We start from the raw sequence: 19,571 nt of genomic DNA, 5'->3' as shown, positions 1-19,571 counted from the left end.
GTGATTGGATCTGTTGGCGGAGTAGAAGCGTTATCGTGGGGTTTTATAGAAGACACTCCTGCTACTGCTAATCGACTCTGGAGCAGTAGCGTGTCTGGTGCACAGCCGCGTATTAGCACGCCTAGGCCTAAGTCACGCTCCAAGGATGCCCTATGTTGGAAGCCTGAAGGGAGTGTCCGGATCCGTTATTTCCATCAGAGGTGTCATTGACCTGCCGGTGACGCTAGGATCCGTCGAGAGAAGAATTCCGTTCGCAGTCGTCGATACTCTACACGTAGATGCTATCCTAGGGACTAACGCTCTACGAGAATTCAGAGCCGTGGTAGATCTGGACGCTAACACTGTGACGCTGAAGGACACTGGAGAGGTGTTCCCGATCGGTTCTCCTCGCGTCGAAGAATGCTACATGTCTCGAATCACTTCTAATGTTCGTGTCTACCGTAGAGCGCAAGCTCTTGTGGTCGCTGACGTCCAGGGTGAGGTCGAAGACGGTACGACCGTTCTCGTCGAGGGTCTCGCGACTCTGGATGATACTGTCAAGATCGCTCGCTCACTGTGTACAGTCTGTAAGGGTCGAGTGATTGTAGAAGTGTGCAATCCTACGGAGGAAGACGTGGTTATTAAAAGGGGAACGCTGTTGGCCTCTTTAACGGTAGTCCCGGAGTCGGCCTTCTCGCTGGGAACTTCGACTATCAAGCGCGGTTCGAACAGTCTGGCGAAGTCGATCCCTCAGCTACCGCAGCCACCCTCGTACGCTATCCCCAGAGAGCCTGCTGACTGGATCCATTCTGTCAAAGGTGCCGCGGACGCGAGGCCTGAAAACACTGAAACGCCTCCGCCTGATCCGGACCGTGACCCCGAGAAAAAGCTGGAAGTCGACTTGGAGAGCTCTAAGCTCGGAGACGAGCAGAAAGAACTGTTCCGCGAAGTTTGCAACCGTTCAAGGACATGTTCGCTGAGACCTCTATGCGTCCTGGCCGTACTAATTTGCTGGAATTCTCGATCGACACGGGCGACCACGCGCCGATTAAACAACCTCCTTACCGAGTGTCCAAGGCCGAGGGCGCCGTCATGGAATCTGAGATCCGAGTCAGAACCTCATACGACCGTCTACCAGTCCGTGGGCCAGCCCAGTTCTGATGATCCGCAAGCCTGACGGAGGGATACGGTTCTGTATTGACTACCGAAGGTTGAACGCTGTCACCATCAAGGACTGTTACCCCATGCCCCTTATAGACGATATCTTGGACGTTTTAGGGAACGCCAAACTGTTCTCAACTATGGATATTGCCTCTGGATATTGGAACGTCCCTATGGCTGCTGATAGTGTGGGGAAAACAGCTTTTACTTGTAAGTACGGTCTGTTCGAGTGGCTGGTGATGCCCTTCGGACTGTGCAATGCTGTTCCGGCCTTCGAGCGCCTAATGGAGACGGTTCTGGTGGATCTCAAGTGGAGAACATGTCTGGTGTACCTCGATGACTGTGTGGTCTTCAGCGAAGACTTCCCTACTCACTTAGTACGGCTAAAGCAAGTACTGGAACGTTTCCGATCCGCTGGATTCAAGCTCAAGATGAAGAAGTGCAAGTGGGCCCGGGACCAAGTGGCGTTCCTGGGACACATCGTCACTCCTTCGGGCATCCTGCCCAACCCTGAAAAGGTGAAATCAGTGATGAACGTCCAGAGACCTCACGATCTGCATACGGTTCGAGCGTTCCTGGGCCTGACGAGCTACTTCAGACGCTACATTGCTGGGTACGCTGCGATTTCGGCTCCGATCGAACGCTTGAAGATGAAGGGAGCTCAATTCGTCTGGACCAAAGACTGTGAATCAGCATTCCTACAACTGAAACGCAAACTGGTGGAACCTCCTATCCTAGTGTATCCTGACTTCTCGAAACGCTTCCAGCTGTATGTGGACTCCTCGAAGCTAGCCGTTGGAGCGTGCTTGATGCAGACTGTCGATGGGCGAGAACGAGTGGTGGCGTACGCTTCTAAGTTGCTAGTAGGATCAGAGAAGAACTGGATTCGCAAGGAGGACGGCACCTCGGAGATCGAATGCTGGGGAATTGTCTGGGCCACTCGAAAGCTCCGCTGCTATTTGGACCGATGTGAAATCGACCTGTATACTGATCACAAGGCGTTGACCTGGGTTTTCAACGAGACCAACCGTACTAGTAACGCTAAGCTGGCAAGGTGGGCGATGGAGCTGTCTCAACTGCGTTTCAAGGTGTTCCACAAACCTGGGACGTCCATGAGTCACGTGGACGGTCTATCTCGGCTTCACTCTCAAACGATCAGTGCTATCTCGATGTCGGATCTGCTTAACGATGCGAACGACGCTCAGCAGGGTTCAGTCGAAGTCGGGGAGTCTTCGACTCCCGGTGTAGACCCCGTCGTGGTGGAGTCCGGTACCGAGAACACTGCAAGTGCTGACCCTGTCGCGCCTGCGGAGGAAGACGAGCCTGAGGAACAGCTCTTGGTGTCCCCGGTCGATGTTTTCGGACTTCAGCAGGCTCGATTCTTAGAGGAACAGAAGAGGACGCCTTGGATCCAGGTGATGATCGCGTTCCTGAACGACGGAGCTCTCGCCTTGGATCCCCAGCTACGGACGAAGGTCTTACTGATGGCTCCTAACTACACAGTGAATAATGGTGTTTTGATGCGTCGAGTACATCTGAAGGCTCGAGCTGGACCCGCGTCCAACCTCGAAGTGCCCGTGATTCCGCTACCGTTCATCTCAACCGTTCTTCACCACTGTCATAAGGATGTGTTATCGGCACACGTGGGAGTTACCAAGACGATGGATCGAGTCCGTAAGCATGCCTATTGGCACGGTTGGAAGAAGGATGTAGCTGAGTACGTTCGGGAGTGTACTGTCTGTGGAAGTGGTAAAGGTTATCGACCGTGGAAGAATGGTCTCATGCAGAAGATGCCTGTGCAAGAATTATCCGGACCGTTCTCCTTGTTGGTCGTTGATGCTGTAGGCCCCTTGGTGGCTACTCCTAGCGGTAACAAGTTCATTCTGGTCTTCGCGGACTACTTCACTAGGTGGGTGGAGGCGTTCCCGGTGGCTTGGCTTGATACGGTGACGTTCGTGGAAGTGATGGTGAACGAAGTGATCTCCCGCCATGGTGTTCCTGAGCGGCTGCTCAGTGACCAAGGTTCCAACTTCATCTCGGGATTGGCTCGCTCTTTCTACGAGACTCTTGGAATCAAGAAGCTGTTCGGCGCTGCCTATCATCCTCAGACGCAAGGACTGGTAGAGCGTTTCAATGGTACGCTCTTGGGAATGCTACGAATGTACGTCAACAAATCGCAGACCGACTGGGATTTGTACTTGCCGCGGGTACTGTTTGCTTACCGTACTTCCTATCATGAGGCGTTGAGGGATTCGCCCTTCTTCAGTCTCTATGGTAGAGACCCAGTATTGCCTCTGGACCTAGCGTTCCTCAATACGAACAACGAGTGGAAGAGCAATGAGGTCGCTAGCTATCGTCGGAAATTGTTTTTGTCTTTCCGTGACACTAGACGCATGGTAGAACGCCAACTTCGGAAGGCTCAAGGTCGGCACGAACAACGGTTGGGCAGTCAAGTGTCAGTGAAGCTCGCAGAAGGCGACCCGTGTGGGTGTACCAGTATTTCAGGGCTCGGCGTGGCGAACGGACGACCAAGAAGCTAGCCTTCTCGTGGCATGGTCCCTATCGCGTGGTGGGAACAGTGGGTGAAAACGCTTATCGTATAGCCCTTCCTACCCATCCGATCCGAGTGGTGACCATCAATGTCAACCGCTTGAAGCGTTTCCGTGGACGCTGGAGTAGACCGTTCCCGTCTGCAGTGCCGGAGGGAGTACTGACCAACCCCAGCTTGGATGACGACGGTCCTTTGACCGAAGATGATCTCCCTTCCACTAGTTACGTGGAAAGACTGCTCATTGGTGGTGAGGAGACGGCTTTGACTGGTGTACCTTGCCCAGTGATAGACATCGTTGCGAGACGCAAGAAAAAGAGAGAGGAGCAGTTCCTAGTGTTATTGGCGACTTACGAGACTTTATGGAGACCAAGAAATACTCTACTGCCTACTTACGCCGCGCTGATTAAAGCGTTCGAAGACACGAGAAGGAAGGAGGCTGGGCTTCCGGCTTGTTGAAAGAAAAACAAAACGAAAAATCAGTTATGAAACGACACTACTTCTCCTACCCGCTTCTAATTGGGACGGTCTGGATCACTGCGGGCGTGGGAAAGGAACGCTGGTCAGCGTGACTACGCTGACTTCTTCGACGGTGGCGACTTGGACGACGAACGGTCCGGAGACACTGTAGCCTTCTTAGGCGAAGGTGAATGCGACTCGGCACGCTCCTCGGGACTCTCGGGATTCTTCTTGGTGGCCGACGGAGTTTCCGCTGCTTGCTTGTCTGGCGACTCTTCGGGCTTCTTTGTCTCAGGAGGCGGAGATTGGGGAACGCTTCGGAGACGAAACCTTCTTTGTCTCTTTCGCAAATGACGAACGCGAAGCTGAACGCCGACGCGAGACCCGCGAAGTTCCCCTCTTGGACGACGACCCCGCCGGCGATGCCGAACGCTTGGGCGAATGCGCGCGTCGAGTCTTCTTGGCAGGCGAGGCCGAACGCGATCGTGACTTGGAGCGCTTCGAAGAAGCAGTCTCCGCCGCCCCCTTTTCCTTTGAAGGAGGAGACTTAGACACCGAACGCTGTTGAGTGGCCTGCGCCGAATCCCGCTTGGTCGACGACTTGGACTGCGACGCCGGGCGCTTAGGAGAAAGCGTACGTCTCGACTTCTTCTTCTCCGGAGACGCCGATCGTGACCGAGACTGTGACGGATGGCGAGAACGCTTGGGCGACAGTGTGCGTCGGGACTTCTTCTTTACTGGAGTAGGCGAACGCGATCGCTCCGAATACGAGATGCTAGCCTTGCGCTTGCCGCTTGCGCGCTTGGGGAAAGGAGGTCGCTCGGGCGTAAGTGAACGCTCGCGCGACCGCGAGCGACTCTTCCGCTTGTACGAACGCCGTGGTGAACGAGAGCGTGACGTGGAACGCTTGGCCGACTTCTTCGACTTAGGAGGAGGAGAACATGACAAGTGCAGACGCCTGACGGGACGCTAGCCACCGGCCCCACTCTCGTCCGAACTGAATTCGTAGCCCCGTGCGTCTTTGCCGTCAACTCCGTCGGGTCCGTCGTCCTCGTTCTCGTACCCTCCTTCCCCCGATTCAGCGTCTTCTTCCTCGGCCCCTGCCCAAGACGCGGTGAAGGCTCCGTTGGTACGCTCGAACGATGCGTATTCGTCCTGATCAGCTTCAGAGGAATCAAAGGAAGCGATCCTAGGTGCCTTGAGCGTCCCATCGCGGAGTTCGCGGGCTACCTTGACCTCCAACTTCTTGAGGCGTGGACAGTGAGTAAGAGCGTGCCACACCCCGTCTGAGAGATCTCCAACCCAATGAGAAGCGTGCTTGGCCTTGGACTTGACGTCGTGAAGTACCCGAGCCAAGGCGCGATCCGAGAGCTGACTGTCTGCCTTCGCGCTGTTCGGATCCAGGGCGCCAGTGTGGAATAAGAGCTCCGTCATAGTAGCAAAGCCGCCCTCGTCGATGCCGAAAGGCTTCAGGGCGCCCCGGATGCGTCGAACGTAACCTTCTTGGTCGTGCTGAAATAGGCGAGTCAAACTGTCGATCACGGGGCCCCGGTACGACTTGGCATCAGGGGTGTTCCGGCCTGGTTGCCCGCCCATCCACATTAAACGACGCCGGCTCGTGCACCTCTCGAACAGTTCAAGAAAGCCGTAGTAACCCCACGTTTCAATGCAGACACTAAGGAAGCGCACGCGGGCCACGAGAGCCAACATCTTAGCCTTGCGGCGCGCGCTGGAGTTCTTGAGAGGCGCATTGAGCTGCCAGTTCCAGAAGCGGGCGCGATTCCCGTTCCAGAAGCGCCAATGCGCTACGTGCACTAAAGGAAAATCGAAGGGGCTGTACCAGAGGACGGACCCTCTCCACGGGAAAGCCAACATGAACGGCTCCAGCCCGAGCAAAACGGCCTCTTGATAGATCTTCTCGAGATCGTGGCGCACCCGCGGGGGAGTCCTGTCGGCGAGCTCGAATGGTAAGTCGAAGGGAGGAGAAGACCGGTCCTTGCGCCCCTGCGACGACGTGCCTTGAGAGCCCTGCGTCTTCTTCTTTCCCGAGCCCGGTCTAGCATTCTGTGGCGCTGGGAGCGAGACTCTAGCGAAGCGGCTATCCTGTGGTGGGTTTCCGCGGGCGTGCTGTCGCGAGGGCGAAGGCAGGATCATAACTGGACCAGTCAAGGCATCGCTGGCCTTACCGCTGCCCTGGATGATGGCCGCCGCTATCTCGTCCAGTATTTCCATCCCCACCGTTCCTTCGTTGATGGCGAGCACGTCGCGAATCGCCAGCCAGAAGCAGACATCGGCGGCGGAGTCCTGCGGTCGAGGCGTTCCTTCAGACGAGTCGGAGAACTCCGCCTCGACGACCTCATGGAGTTTCTTGTAGCGATCCTATCGCCGGAGCCGACAATGCCGCTGGTGTTGGTGCTGGGAGACGAGTCGTCGGGTGTTGGCGTCTGCGTCGCGTGGAGGCAAATTGCCGAATGAGGCGGAAAATTGACAGACTGGTTGCCGCCTCCGTCTCTCTGGCGTTTCTCGAGAACCTCGCCGTTGGTTGTCGACTGCCCTCTCCCAGGTGTCGACTGTGACCGATTGATGGGCAATGACCACGCAGTTGGTGGAACGGTACGCGGCGGAGTCGGACGTGTCTTCTTCTCATTTGTGAAAGTTCTTCACAAGGAATGGGGGTTCAAGCAAGCCTCGTCCTGGAATACGCGCGGTGGGAGTTATGGCCAGTATACACCAGCGTGATCGTCGCCTGGGTGTTTAGACTCCCATTAGGAGCGTCGGGTGGGTGTTCCTGACGCAGGTTTGGCGCGTTCTATCCATGAACCTCGAAATCTGTGGAGAGTGTGCCTCTTCTTACCGACACACTCTGCAAGACCGTGAATTCCGCCAGCTACGCGGTTCGGTGTACGCTTTCGCGGCGTGGAGCGTTTTCTTCAACGCACCTACCTGGGTCCTTCAGGACGAGGATGCGAGATACGGTGCTTATGGGAGGATGCTCCGCAGTTGGTGGATGGCATGCAAGGTCACCTTCGCCGAGTACCTACCTAACGTGCTCGTGGACACCAAGGACTCCGCGAAGCGTTACTGGAACGCTTCATGGGAAGCCAGCCGGGCTACTCTACTTCGTTGTTATGGCGTTGGCGAGTTCGTCTGCTGGGTCGCGTTGCTGTGCCTGCCGTTGCTGCTGTTCGTACCTATTAACCTCTACGACCTAGTCCTACAAGGACCTATCGGTGTCGCCATCGGACTTATGCTGCTAGTGACGTACGACTACTGTTACGAATGGACTCGCTGGGACCTGCTAGGGCCTCTTATCGTCGTAGTGACCGGTGTGATTTCGCACGCTCTGCGTCTGTGCGAAGGGGATAACCCGCTGCTTTCGATGGCTCCCCAGAGTGTGGTCAGTCAAGCTTTGGCTAACACTCAACTGAACGCTTCGAAGCGTAGGCGTGCCGAGGCTCTCTGCTTGGAACGCTTGCGGTACAAGGATGGTATCGAAGTGTAACACGACTTTCAAGCTGCGGAAGAAGATGCCCCTACTACGGAAGCGTTCCTGGGTAACTCCTATGGAACCGAGCAATCGTCGGACCATCCTATCGACCTGTCGGGTGCGCCCGAAACAATGGGTCGCCTGCGCCGCCAGCATTGGCCATCCGTTCGCCGAGGACGGCAAACCCCAAGTCGGGGAGTATGTCCCGTACCCGGGAATGTAGGTGTCGTGCCAGGCGCTGGCGGGCAGGCTTTTGTGCCAAGGGATCTCGGCGAAGGTCAACGAGCTGCGACGGTGGGCGGCTGGTTCCCGTTGACCCCGCAAGCTCCCACTCACTTCGCACATGGGACCGGTGAAGTTATGGTGTGATTGTATTGGAACGCTACGATGGAGTACAGGAACGGTGTGTGAGCTCCCTCCTATCGTCCTACGTGGCTGGGGACAAGGCCGGATGCGCAAGGTGGACCGCGTCTCGGACCTTCCTGCCGCACGAGGACGGATGTCATGGAGAAGGACTCTTTTGACCAAGACAAACTGAAGCGGAGTCGTGTATAGGAAAGCGAGTTGGCGGTAGGCCCTCGTTAGTCTCAGTCTTACATTTACTACCTCTTGCCTAAGCTGAGTGAGAGAAAGAAACAAGAAGCTTTTTGGAGTATGAAGTTATCTTGTGCTACCGTTCCTGCCACTGCTCGAGACCGTACTCCCTAAACAGCCGCGGACTACCCGACCCTAGAGGTGGTGTACGACAGGTTGCCATAATCGATTAACATGTACTGTAAAAAGTACATGTTAAGAAAAAAACTTTATTATAGAAAGATAATCTTTTTAGCAATATTGCTACCGTATTGCACACATGTACTAGTAGTACAGTAGCCACATGTAGTACTACGACAGTACATGTGGCTACTGTACCGTATCTCCTCGGAGAGAGGAGAAAGATAATTTATTTTAGCAATACTGTATTGCTAGTAGCAATTTGCTACCGTATTATACATGTATTACTACTACAGTACGAGGGGATTAGTCACTAGCAGCATTGACTGCAGTGGCACGGCAGCAGTGCAGCCCATCTTGAAAATAATCAATGATTGCGAGATTAAGGTTGCCATAATCGATTAACATGTACTGTAAAAAGTACATGTTATAATAAGAAAAAAACTTTATTATAGACCTGTTAATTTTGGAAGGCACACGCTGCAAACTTTTTCTCTTGTGAATGCAGTCTCTTCGCTGCTGCTTGCCCACTTTAGCCTTTAAATTATCGATTCGGCAACTTAGATTAGATATTTGTTTCAAGACAGCGCTGTCTGAGACAACAGGGAATAAAACGGAAACTTGTCTCCTGAGCACCTTGCCGCAAGGTTTGCGGGGTGTATAATTGTAAAGTCGGACATCTCCAAGTTTATTTAGTATGAATAGTATACTGACAGTGCGTGCTCTAGTAGTACAGTGCACATCATTTGAGTTAGTACTACTCAAGGCAGGCTCATGTCGAACATTGTAATACCATCACAGCAACTACGCGATGCAATGCGAGCACTTTGTTCCTAGGCAGAATTCGGATAGCAGCACTGCGTGGTCTGAGCTGGAGTAGCCGTCAAATGTATCAGCCAAAATTGTACCGTTACGCAGGCAAGTGTGGTCGTCGCGCCGAGAGAAAATGTAGTCGAACTTAATTCCCGCTGGTATGCTTCCGAAGGAAGATCCAATCCATGTAGGCCCCCCGGAGCCCGCAGCAGTCAGTGTGTCATACATCGGTATTGGAGTGTAGCCTCCATCGATGGGGCCCTCATTAGCAAGATACTGAACGGCGGAGCTCTGAGGGACAGTATTCAAGTCTCCAGTCATAATAACCGTGTCTTCGGACTGGCAAAGATGACTCAATCGGTTCGCGACCAGAACAGATGACTGAGGTTGACCGAGGCTTATGTCAAAGTGCGTGTTCAGCATGCACACGACACGGCTAGAAGTCTTGTCACGAAAGCGTGCGATGACCGCAGCACGTAGGTATTGGAGGTTCCATGTATTTGAGGGAATCAAATCGGGGGTATCACTCTAATGAAACAGCACAGGAATCAAGCGATTTAGTCAGATAATCAAAACTCTCCCGAAACTAAAGGTCAGCTACGTACCAAAGCGAACGTGGACGTCTCCAACAGTTCCCAGCGATCAGCTTTGTAGAAAATGCTGTCGCGTTCATTCCACTGGCAGTCACCCGCGCAGTCGCCCGTGCTCGCGAGCTTAAGTTCATTTTGGAAAAACTGGATTTGGTCAGGAGCTCCTTCTTGGGTGCCGATGAGATCAGGTCCATACTTCTCCACAAGCTTTTTGGCGCGCCATTTGCGTTGTTCCCAGCAGCCGCTCGGACATGGATCATTGGCAAGCGACGTGCGAAGGTTGAAGCTCATGACTTTTACGTGAGGTACAACGCGGCAGCTTTCGCCCAATGTCCCATCAAGGTTGGCACCGGCAAGAACAGCGACGAGAATACTTGCGAAACGCATTGAGGCTTGAGAAACAGGAGCGCTGAATCGCAAGCTAGCAAATTTAAAAATGCACTTCAGCCTGCCCTCGCTGCTTGGTCGCGAGTTCCCATGTTGAAATCAATGGTGTGTGTTGATCATTTATAGACGGACGCACGCAATTTTCCCAGTCGAACGCTTCTGAGAACGGCGAAGCGTGCAAGAAATTCCTAACATGAGATAAAACAGGGTGGTGGTGGAAATAGATCTGTTGCGACTCGCAACCTGCGAGCATACGGTCCTGGCAGTTATTGCCAATAGCTGTTATTGGTGCTTCATTTCCTCCTGCATTTTAAAACGGTGTGCCTTCTCGGCCTTCTGAAGAATAATGCTCGTGGAAAATTATCAGCGTTCTTCAGTTCCATCGCTGAGCGATCACAATTTTCCGTTGTTTATCTCGAACCACGGCTCGTTGTCACACAATATACGCACATCAAGGCAATTTCGGAATGCAATCCGTTTTTCATGACCACACGATCACAACGACATTACCGTATCTGAGCACGCTTTCGGGTTTGCGAAGCGCAAAGTTCGTTCTTCAACACGACATTGATGCAGTCAATTTTATCGTCGGCCAAGATCCGGTCCTTGCCTTACAAAGAAGCGATTTTTTCTGGTGCTTGCTGGGTATTCGTGGTAAATTGGTACTGCTAAGATCTATCGCTTCTGTGGAAGCATTGTTCGGTGAAGAGGGTGCATGTGCAGCGGGTTGCAAGTTGCAAGTTGCTTATGTATCCATTCATGGAAATCGGATGCTGCCATAGGGGTATCACTGGAAGGGAGAGCGAAACTCACATGATTCTTCAGTTTCTTGACCCGCTTATTATCCCATACTGCTCCCACTGGGAGTCTTAGCTTTTCGTCACTACGTGTATTCGTCGGTTTAGCAACCTGGTAGCGTTCGAGTTATATAATTTAGCGGTGGTCGGGCTTCCAGTACATCGCCTCGCATTTGTACCGAACGGGAGAGTCGCAGCACTATCGCAACTTACCTTACCACGCTATTCATCGAATAAGCATTCTGGAGGGCTTGCGTAAATGTATCGCCGAACGTCGTGGATGTTGAATGTGAATGCTTTGGGAGGAACGTTGCCCGATGCTCGACAAGAAGTGTGATGCTATACTTCGAGCATGGAGGACTGCCGAGACTATTAATAACCGCCTAACGGTGATAAACACGATACGCTTATCTGTTCAATCTGCAGGAAAGCTGTCACTGTTTGCAAGAATGCCAGCTTAAAATTTGGGCAGAACAAATTGTTCTGAACAATATGCCGCAAAGCAATACTTAGAAGCTGTGCTGGTCGTGATTGCCAAGATTAGAGGGTTTTATCCTCTGTCATCTTTTATAGATCCGTATAATCTATAGCTGCACGAGGTCTGACTAACTATAAATCTCTTGCGTACATTAGTGATACTGTTATATTCGATAACTAAACCAATTCAAATTGAAAAATAATCATGACGCAATCTGTCACTAATCGACCATCACTCCTGTACGCGTGCGTCGGCGTCTTGACAGGCACTTCAGACCTTGCGTCGCATTGATCATGTCGCTGCTCCACGGCCGCAGTATCTTCCTACGCGGCGTGCGGCGTCTCGAGGCCGTGCACCGGGCTCCCGCCTCGTCGTCCTTCTGGGCTGGCCGTCGTCGTCCAGCATCGCTCGCGCTTCCTGCGCTCGGTAATGGCGTGCTGAGTTTCACGACGTCGTCGCTGGACGAGGACAACAACAAGAAGAAGACCACACCTTTGATGACGAAGCCCAATGCTCTGAATGCGCTAAGCGGTATGGGGCTGGATCGCCCTCCTGACACGGCTAAAGAGATCCTGAGCTTCCTCATGGGTCATTTGTGGCCCAGCGATGACTCTAAGGAGGCGAAGGAGATCAAGAAAAAGGTGCTCATCTCAGCAGGCCTTGTGGTTGCCTCCAAGGCTCTAACCATCCAGGTACCGTTCATCTTTAAAGAGCTCGTGGATAGCATGGGTGAGACCTCCGCGATGTTGGCTGGTTCACCCGAGATCGCGGTGCCTCTGGCGATGGTGCTCGGCTATGGTCTGGCGAGGCTCAGTGCCAGCGCGTCGTCTGAATTGGCCAATGCTGTGTTTGCGACAGTGGCACAGAAGACTATCCGTAAAGTCGCAGTGCGTGTGTTCAAGCACTTGCACGCCATGGATCTCAAGTTCCACCTAGACCGACAGACAGGTGCCCTATCACGCATTATTGACCGTGGTTCGCGCTCAATTGACTTTGTGCTGCGTGCCATGGCCTTCCGAGTGGTGCCAACGGTACTGGAGATTGGACTCGTGAGCACGATCATGGCTACCAGCTTCGGACTGCCGTACGCGGGTGTGACACTCGGTACGCTAACTGCGTATACGACGTTCACGGTGCTGGTTACACAATGGCGTGATGAGATTCGTCGTGAGATGAACCGCCTCGAGAATGAGGCAGGCGCGAAGGTTATCGACTCACTAATGAACTACGAGACGGTCAAGTATTTCAATAATGAGGAGCACGAGACAGCGCAATACGATGAGTCGCTTAAAGGATACCAGAACGCGGCGCTCAAGACACAAACGTCTCTGGCCATGCTAAACGCCGGACAGAACGGCATCTTTAGTGTTGGTCTTACTGCTATCATGTACATGGCGTGTGAAGGGATCGCTGCTGGAACACTCAGTGTTGGTGACTTAGTGCTGGTAAACGGTCTGCTGTTCCAGCTGTCGATCCCGCTGAATTTTATTGGCAGTATCTACCGTGAAGTGCGTCAATCAGTCACGGACATGGAGTCAATGTTCAAACTTGGCGCTGTGACGCCTGTCATCACCAATCCGGAAGAGAACTTAAGCCTGTCAGGCAGAGGACCAAAGTCGATTGAGTTCCGTGATGTGCAGTTCGGATACCGTCCAGAGCTGCCGATTCTTCGTAAGGCTTCGTTCAAGGTGGACGCTGGCAAGCGTGTTGCTATCGTTGGCACGAGTGGCTCCGGAAAGTCGACGGTGCTGCGATTGCTCTACCGTTTCTACGATCCTCAGAACGGTACGATTCTCATTGACGGAAAAGATATTCGACAGTTGAGTCTGGACGAGTTGCGTCAGGCGATTGCTATCGTCCCTCAGGACACCGTGCTGTTCAACGACACGATCTTTTACAACATCAACTACGGACGTCTGGATGCCACATCCGAGGAGGTCATGAATGCTGCTCGTGTCTCGCAGATCCACCAATCCATTAAAACGTTCCCGGATGGATACAATACTCGTGTGGGTGAGCGCGGATTGAAGCTCTCTGGCGGCGAGAAACAGCGAGTGTCGATCGCACGTGCGATGTTGAAAGACTCGCCAATCCTGCTGTTCGATGAGGCCACGAGTGCTCTCGACTCGGAGACGGAATCAGAGATCGTGCGTGAGTTCGCGTCCATCGGCGCGAACCGAACGTCGCTTATCATCGCTCACCGTTTGTCGACTATCCAGGACGCCGACGAGATCATCGTGTTCGACAAGGGTCACGTGATCCAGCAGGGCTCGCACGAGGAGCTGCTGCGCGACGTCGAAGGCAAGTACGCTGAGATGTGGGCTCGCCAGAACCACCACATGCTCGGTTTGATTAGTAGCGACGGCGATGAACTGGATGAAGAGAAGAAGGCCAACGACATTTAGAAATCGCTTAGAAATGAAAATGGCACTTCAACTTCAAATTATCGCTTTGAGTGGTCCACATAAATCTTATTTCCCTCTTAATAGTGATGTCGCACTAAAAATAGCCTTCGCATCGTCGCACTAATACCTCCTGGCCATGGACTCGATTGAGCTGAGCGCGAGCAACCTCAGCAGTAGTGGCAGCTCGAGCTCCAGTTCTTACAGTTCCAGCGACGACGAGCCGCTCAGTGCCAGTCTCAAAAGTCACGCTGCGATGCAACCTCCACCTCCCCCCGACTCGCCGCCGCACGACTCCGATATGCCCCCACCACCGCCTGGCCCACCTCCACCCATCGACACTAAGCGCAAGACAACGAGGCCACGACGGACAAAGACCAAAACTCCGTCGAAAGTGGTGAAGTCTAAAACTAGCTCGAAGAAGGCCACGCCCCAGTCGTCTCCAGTCAAACAGCGACGAGTTGAATCTACCGCTCAGGAAGACCAGGAACTGGAGGACTTAGATGCATACACAGACGAGTCGGACGTATTCGAAGAGGACGTGGAGGCTATATTGTTCGCAGAAGAGGAGGAAGACCGACGCAAAGGCTACACAGACTGTTTGACGGAGACCCAGCTGGATAGCACCGAGTACCCGTATCCGGCATACCTCGCCAAGCTGTCGACACTGTTCACGGAGCAAAGTGCCTTCGGCAAAATCCCCGAGGACTTTATTTATTGCAACAACCTGCTGGTATATTGCGAGCGATTTCCTTCACAGTGTGACGACGTAGCAATTAACGCTTAATGTTCTCCTCGTTGCAGGTTAGTCCAAGTCAGCTTAAGCTATTGGACACGCGGGCTGCTGCGCTAGAGCAAGAAAAGTTCAGGCAGGTACAGCAAGCAGCAGCGCTGAAGGTGAAAGAGGAAAGGCAGAGAAGACGTCAACAGAGGTGCGCGATAATGGCCGCATTGTCGAGCTATAAAATATGTGGATGCTAACAACACAGCTACCGTTTAATGCCTTGCAGACTAATGGAAGCACTGGAACCGCCTGCAAAGAAGCTTAAGATGTCGGAAGCCACACTGAAGGCCCTAGAATCAAAGTCATCGGTATCTGTGAGCAGCTCGAGAACCCTCAGTCATCCTTCGCGAAAGCGAAGTCGGAAGAAGCCTGCTACATCTGCTGCACCTACAACGCCAGCTTTATCGAATTCTCCTAGCGATGCCTCCTCGGGGGCTGCCAAGAAGGCTAAAGCAAGACCTTCGTCAGTGCAGAGAGCCAAAACTAATGGCAAGGCTAACGGAAAACCTGCATCTGCGTCCAGTGGGAAGAAGAAACCGACAACTTCAACCAATCGCACCAAGAAGACCACGGCTGCTGCAACCAAAAGTAAGACTGCTACTTCTGCAGGGAAGGGGTCCAAGCCAGCCAAGAGTGAGCAAGCCAAGGCCAAAGCTGTGATTTCTGCTGACAGCTCCAAGGAGAGCCGACTGCAACTTGAGATTGAGAAGAACCGCGGCGAGGCGACTCAAGATGCTGGCAATGAGAGCTCTTCGTCCTCTTCTTCGTCGTCATCGTCTTCGTCCTCTTCTTCCTCGTCGTCGTCGTCTTCTTCTTCTGTCTCCAGTTCGTCTGACGGTGAGACGAGAGAAAACTAGCCAAGAAACGAAGCGAGACAGTTTCCGCTAAGTATTAATGTCACTTGGTTGGTTCTCGCATCACATTCTGCTGCTCTAAAATCAAATGTAAGCTCGCAGGTCGTGCTATCGCTCAAAGGTCTACGCATAATCTTCATGTTACCATTATCACCATAGATTCTGCTGCTCTCCCTTCACATTGAGTTAATTTGAGAGCTTTATCTGCTTCTCCGCCCAGATATTGGCAGACTTCTGGCCCAACTCAAATAATCGATCCAGCACTTCAATCTGCGGTGGGATCATCGCGAAGCGTGCCAATTGCACAATTGGGAATGGAAAGTTTGGATCGATCGACGGACTGATCTCGTAGTCAGCACGACGCAGCAAATGCGAGTGGAAGGCACACACTTTGACGTATCCAGGGACATCAGGAACCAAAGTGAGGAGGCCTCCGTCGACGTGATACTCCCCTCGAAACATCGATGTGCCTCGCCTAGCTAGGTACCAAGGGACATAGCACGAGGCAATAAGCGCGTCGCAAAGGTCTTCAGTCGAGTGGAAGTCGTCGGTTAGTACCATCACTCTAGCGGGCCACATCTTCTCGGTCGCGATCGTGAGTCGCCGCGCCAGCGTTTCTACTGGCAAATCACCAAACTTTGTATGAAAAGTAGCGCGTAGCCGCTCCTCGAGCTTCCAAAGTGTGCCCTGGCTGTGACAGAGTCGGGCCATGGCCTTTGTCTCCTCTTGGATGTCGCTCATGCTCGCGTTGGCGGCTAGGCTCAGAGCAGCAATTGCGCCACCCGAAGCCCCGGCAAACTTGGAGCTGTCCTGGATGTAACCAGCATCCTGTAGACCCTGCGCGACACCTAAGTGGTACGGGATTAAAAATCCGCAGCCACTAAAGCTGAAGCTATGTGCCTTTGGAGATGCAACAGCCGAAAAGCTCCTCGTGAGGCACCGAGCGATACGCATTTCTAATGCGTATATGTTGAACAAGTGTCGTTGTAACGGGGTAACTATGGATTTTTAGTGACATCAGGTGTAAAACAAAAGGCTACTGTATTACTTTATTCCTGAGCTGATGAAGGTGAAGTTTGCGGTGCTGGGGGACGCGTTCGTGGATGTGGTGGCGGGTTCGCTGGCACCCGACCAGTTGCCACAGTGGGGAAGCGACGTGGAGTGCTCGCGACCTATTGAGCTGCAACCTGGCGGCTCAGCACTCAACACTGCCACGCACCTGGCCAACCTCAGCATCCTCAACCCGCACCATGAGCTGCAAGTGTCGCTACACACCGCCGTTGGTGCGTACATTGCCTTGATTAATGTATTTGTAGTAGCTACGAACCGCAGCAATTAATTTCTAGCAAATTGCTTCGTCTCTGGTGCAGGCAACGACTCGTTCGCGAACGTGTTGAAGACGCATCTGGCCGACCGCAACGTAGTACTGAGCTCCCCCATGCTAGACAACGTTCCCACGGGCGTTTGCATTGTTCTTAGTGGAGCGGTGCGTGAAGATAATAGTTGCTGTAGGCTTAAAAAAAAAAGAGGCTGATCTCAGACTTTGTATTGTAGAACGACCGTAGTTTCATCACACACTACGGAGCCGCCCACAAGTTCAGCGTTGAGGTGGGGCAACAGTGCAATTGCCGATGCGTATGAAGCTGTGAACTGATCGAATGCATGCTGGCTGAATGCAGCATATTGACGAGAAGATGGTGCTCTCGGCGGATCATTTGCACATTGGAGGTACACGTTTTAGATTTGGCTCCTTGTTGACAACCACTCATGGAGACGATGGTGCTTACAGGATATTACAGCTGCGCCAGTCTGCGATCGAAGATGAAATCACTGCTTCAAAAAGCGAAAGAGAACGGGATCACCACTTCGCTTGACATAAACTACGACTCGTCGGAGCAATGGGACGGTCTGGACGAGCTGTTCCCGCTAATCGACGTATTTTTGCCGAATGAGGTCGAAGCCATGAAGATCTCTCACACCGAATCGGTGAACGCAGCGATGGCGTACTTTACTGAGCGCGTTAATGGGGTGACGGTGATTAAGGTGGGCGCTGGTGGAGCTATTGCTTATTGCTCCAAGACACAGCAGCAGTGGAAGCAAGGGTGCTTCCCTACGGGGGTCGTGGATGTTACAGGTGCTGGCGACTCCTTCAATTCCGGTTTTCTCTGTGCATGGAAGACAAATGATGGAGATGTGGGTGATGCGCTGCGATGGGGCTGTGGAACAGCTTCCCGAACGGTTGCTGCACTCGGAGCGTGCTCCTTCCCTCTGACATACGAGGACGTACAGAGAATTGTGACGGGTTAAGAAGATTATAAGAACTTGGGCGAAGGTGAGAAAGTGGTATTTAATTTGCATGATCTTAATTAGAGCCTAAACTCGATAAACTTTTAAAAACTTTGAAAAGTTTGCAAGCAAACTGTAAACTCTGTTTACTAACTGTAAGCAAAACTTCGTCAGGAGCGCTTGAAGTTGTACCATACAAAACCCTGAGAAAAAGTGATTTTTATGTAGTGTGCTGATCACACTCCTATGTCTTCCCATGCCCCTGGCAAGCGTGACCATCACCTTCAAACTCCTGATGTCACCCACGAAACGTTGTGTCGGAGCTGCATTCTAGTGGTGGTCGTGCCCCCAGCAGATCTGGCCAGATGACGCCATCGGCACCTGCGCCAGCCTAACAGTTCAAGCTATCGTCTCGCCAGCGAAAGCAGCCACGACATTATAGTCCCTCGCCACGGCACCCTGATTGAAGTTGCTGGAACTTCTTGACACTCTCTGCGTGCTGCTTCCAAGCGCGATCGAACTCTGTACCGATAATAGCGAGAGACATGGACAAGAAGAGCGTACCAGACATGATAATCATGACAGCGAAGCCGGCTTGCCACGTTGCCTTTCGTCGGAGTACGAAGATGAGGTCGGTGTAGAATGGGACGATGGCAGCGACATCGAACCAGTTAAAAAAGGCGCGTAGAAATGGCTTCAGACGTCGCTCGGTGAGGTATTCATGTTCGCGCCCCAAAGATGGCCAAATGACGAGGCGAACGAGTAGTTCCGGGGTGAAAATGATGATATAGACAAGGTCTGCGTCATAGTAGCCGCTCTCGTTGGAAAGTTTTGGGTACTCAGACTCAGAACTATGGTGGTTCTGACCGTCCAGCGTTTGTAGAAATACCGGTAGGTTGAAGCAACTGGTGAAGGCTGCACATGCAATGAAGAAACTGTAGAGCGACGCTCCGCGCGAAGAATTGGGGTCTACCATGAAGACGAAGACCTTTTCGAAGCGGCCGCGTAGAGAGGCATCGCTGTGGCTTCCGCAAGGTTTGGTAGTGGAGCTTTTAAAAATTTCCACTTATGATGGCGAAGCGGCTCCATAACGGAGAGACCGCCAAAATGTGGACGCCCAGGCTTTTGAGTGCACACCGACGGTGAATTATGTTCACTTGATGATGAGACTGTGGTTGAATTACAGTGCCCCAGGGGTACTCCATTTCATGCCTCAGGGGGCTTTATAGCAGGGTGGGGTACAATTTGAGGAGTTGGCCAACAGAGATCGAAAAGATGAACAGAAGTTTTCGGGCCGGCAAGACGAAAGCGTGTCAAAGATTGATCCAATTTGCACACTTCTAGCACTTGCTAGAGACATGAGCTGAGTACGTGTTCACTTGGCTTTCAAGTATATGTGTTTGCAATACACCACTTCAACATCGTTCAATATTCACGTTCATTGTACCTGGCACAACACGAATCGTGTTACACGATGCAAGTTTTTTTGGGGGTGTTCTTTCCTACAATGAGCAAACGCTGCAACTACTTTTTTACTGCTGTCAATTGTAAGTCAATATCTAGCGCTTCACTAAAAATGAAATACATGGACGCTTATTGCATTTACTCAGCACGCGGACGCAGGAAAAACGTCCGTTCTCGGCGAGAACGGACACAGAACTTCTCGCCTTGTGCAACGCTCGTAGTGGTATGTGGACCACATTTTAACTTGACAAAGTTTACGACGTGAATAAAGTTTGGGCTACCGTTTTTCACAAACGTTAGCTGCTCTAATCTTTATAAAGGCAGTAATTTAGTAGTACCACCACGCTGGCTAGGCTGCACTACTTTGC

The 19,571-nt window shown here is 52.5% G+C and overlaps 6 protein-coding genes across 6 annotated transcripts; 3 read left to right on the top strand and 3 right to left on the bottom strand.

Annotated features, from left to right (window-relative positions):
* Window positions 1-9,040: 9,040 nt before the first annotated feature.
* Window positions 9,041-10,172, bottom strand: PITG_12319 (uncharacterized protein; the record flags this gene model as incomplete). Its single annotated transcript, XM_002900876.1, has 3 exons — window positions 9,041-9,072; window positions 9,257-9,689; window positions 9,767-10,172. The coding sequence occupies 3 exons, from the start codon at window positions 10,136-10,138 to the stop codon at window positions 9,041-9,043; spliced, it is 837 nt and encodes a 278-aa protein (XP_002900922.1).
* A 1,534-nt stretch (window positions 10,173-11,706) lies between these two features.
* Window positions 11,707-13,818, top strand: PITG_12318 (ATP-binding Cassette (ABC) Superfamily; the record flags this gene model as incomplete). The annotated part of the gene is made up of 1 exon (XM_002900875.1): window positions 11,707-13,818. One exon carries the CDS (start codon window positions 11,707-11,709, stop codon window positions 13,816-13,818), a length of 2,112 nt encoding a protein of 703 aa, XP_002900921.1.
* Window positions 13,819-14,071: 253 nt separating this feature from the next.
* PITG_12317 (uncharacterized protein) lies at window positions 14,072-14,864 on the top strand (the record flags this gene model as incomplete). The annotated part of the gene is made up of 4 exons (XM_002900874.1): window positions 14,072-14,209; window positions 14,312-14,548; window positions 14,620-14,688; window positions 14,826-14,864. 4 exons carry the CDS (start codon window positions 14,072-14,074, stop codon window positions 14,862-14,864), a joined length of 483 nt encoding a protein of 160 aa, XP_002900920.1.
* Window positions 14,865-15,568: 704 nt separating this feature from the next.
* PITG_12316 (uncharacterized protein) lies at window positions 15,569-16,407 on the bottom strand (the record flags this gene model as incomplete). Its single annotated transcript, XM_002900873.1, has 1 exon — window positions 15,569-16,407. One exon carries the CDS (start codon window positions 16,405-16,407, stop codon window positions 15,640-15,642), a length of 768 nt encoding a protein of 255 aa, XP_002900919.1.
* Window positions 16,408-16,516: 109 nt separating this feature from the next.
* On the top strand, window positions 16,517-17,760 carry PITG_12315 (uncharacterized protein; the record flags this gene model as incomplete). Its single annotated transcript, XM_002900872.1, has 5 exons — window positions 16,517-16,736; window positions 16,824-16,939; window positions 17,008-17,061; window positions 17,133-17,181; window positions 17,243-17,760. 5 exons carry the CDS (start codon window positions 16,517-16,519, stop codon window positions 17,758-17,760), a joined length of 957 nt encoding a protein of 318 aa, XP_002900918.1.
* A 415-nt stretch (window positions 17,761-18,175) lies between these two features.
* Window positions 18,176-18,715, bottom strand: PITG_12314 (uncharacterized protein; the record flags this gene model as incomplete). Its single annotated transcript, XM_002900871.1, has 1 exon — window positions 18,176-18,715. One exon carries the CDS (start codon window positions 18,713-18,715, stop codon window positions 18,176-18,178), a length of 540 nt encoding a protein of 179 aa, XP_002900917.1.
* Window positions 18,716-19,571: the final 856 nt, after the last annotated feature.

This window comes from Phytophthora infestans, genomic scaffold (assembly GCF_000142945.1).
Source record: "Phytophthora infestans T30-4 supercont1.24 genomic scaffold, whole genome shotgun sequence".
Lineage (NCBI taxonomy): Eukaryota > Oomycota > Peronosporomycetes > Peronosporales > Peronosporaceae > Phytophthora > Phytophthora infestans.
This window is presented reverse-complemented; position numbering and strand designations above follow the sequence as displayed.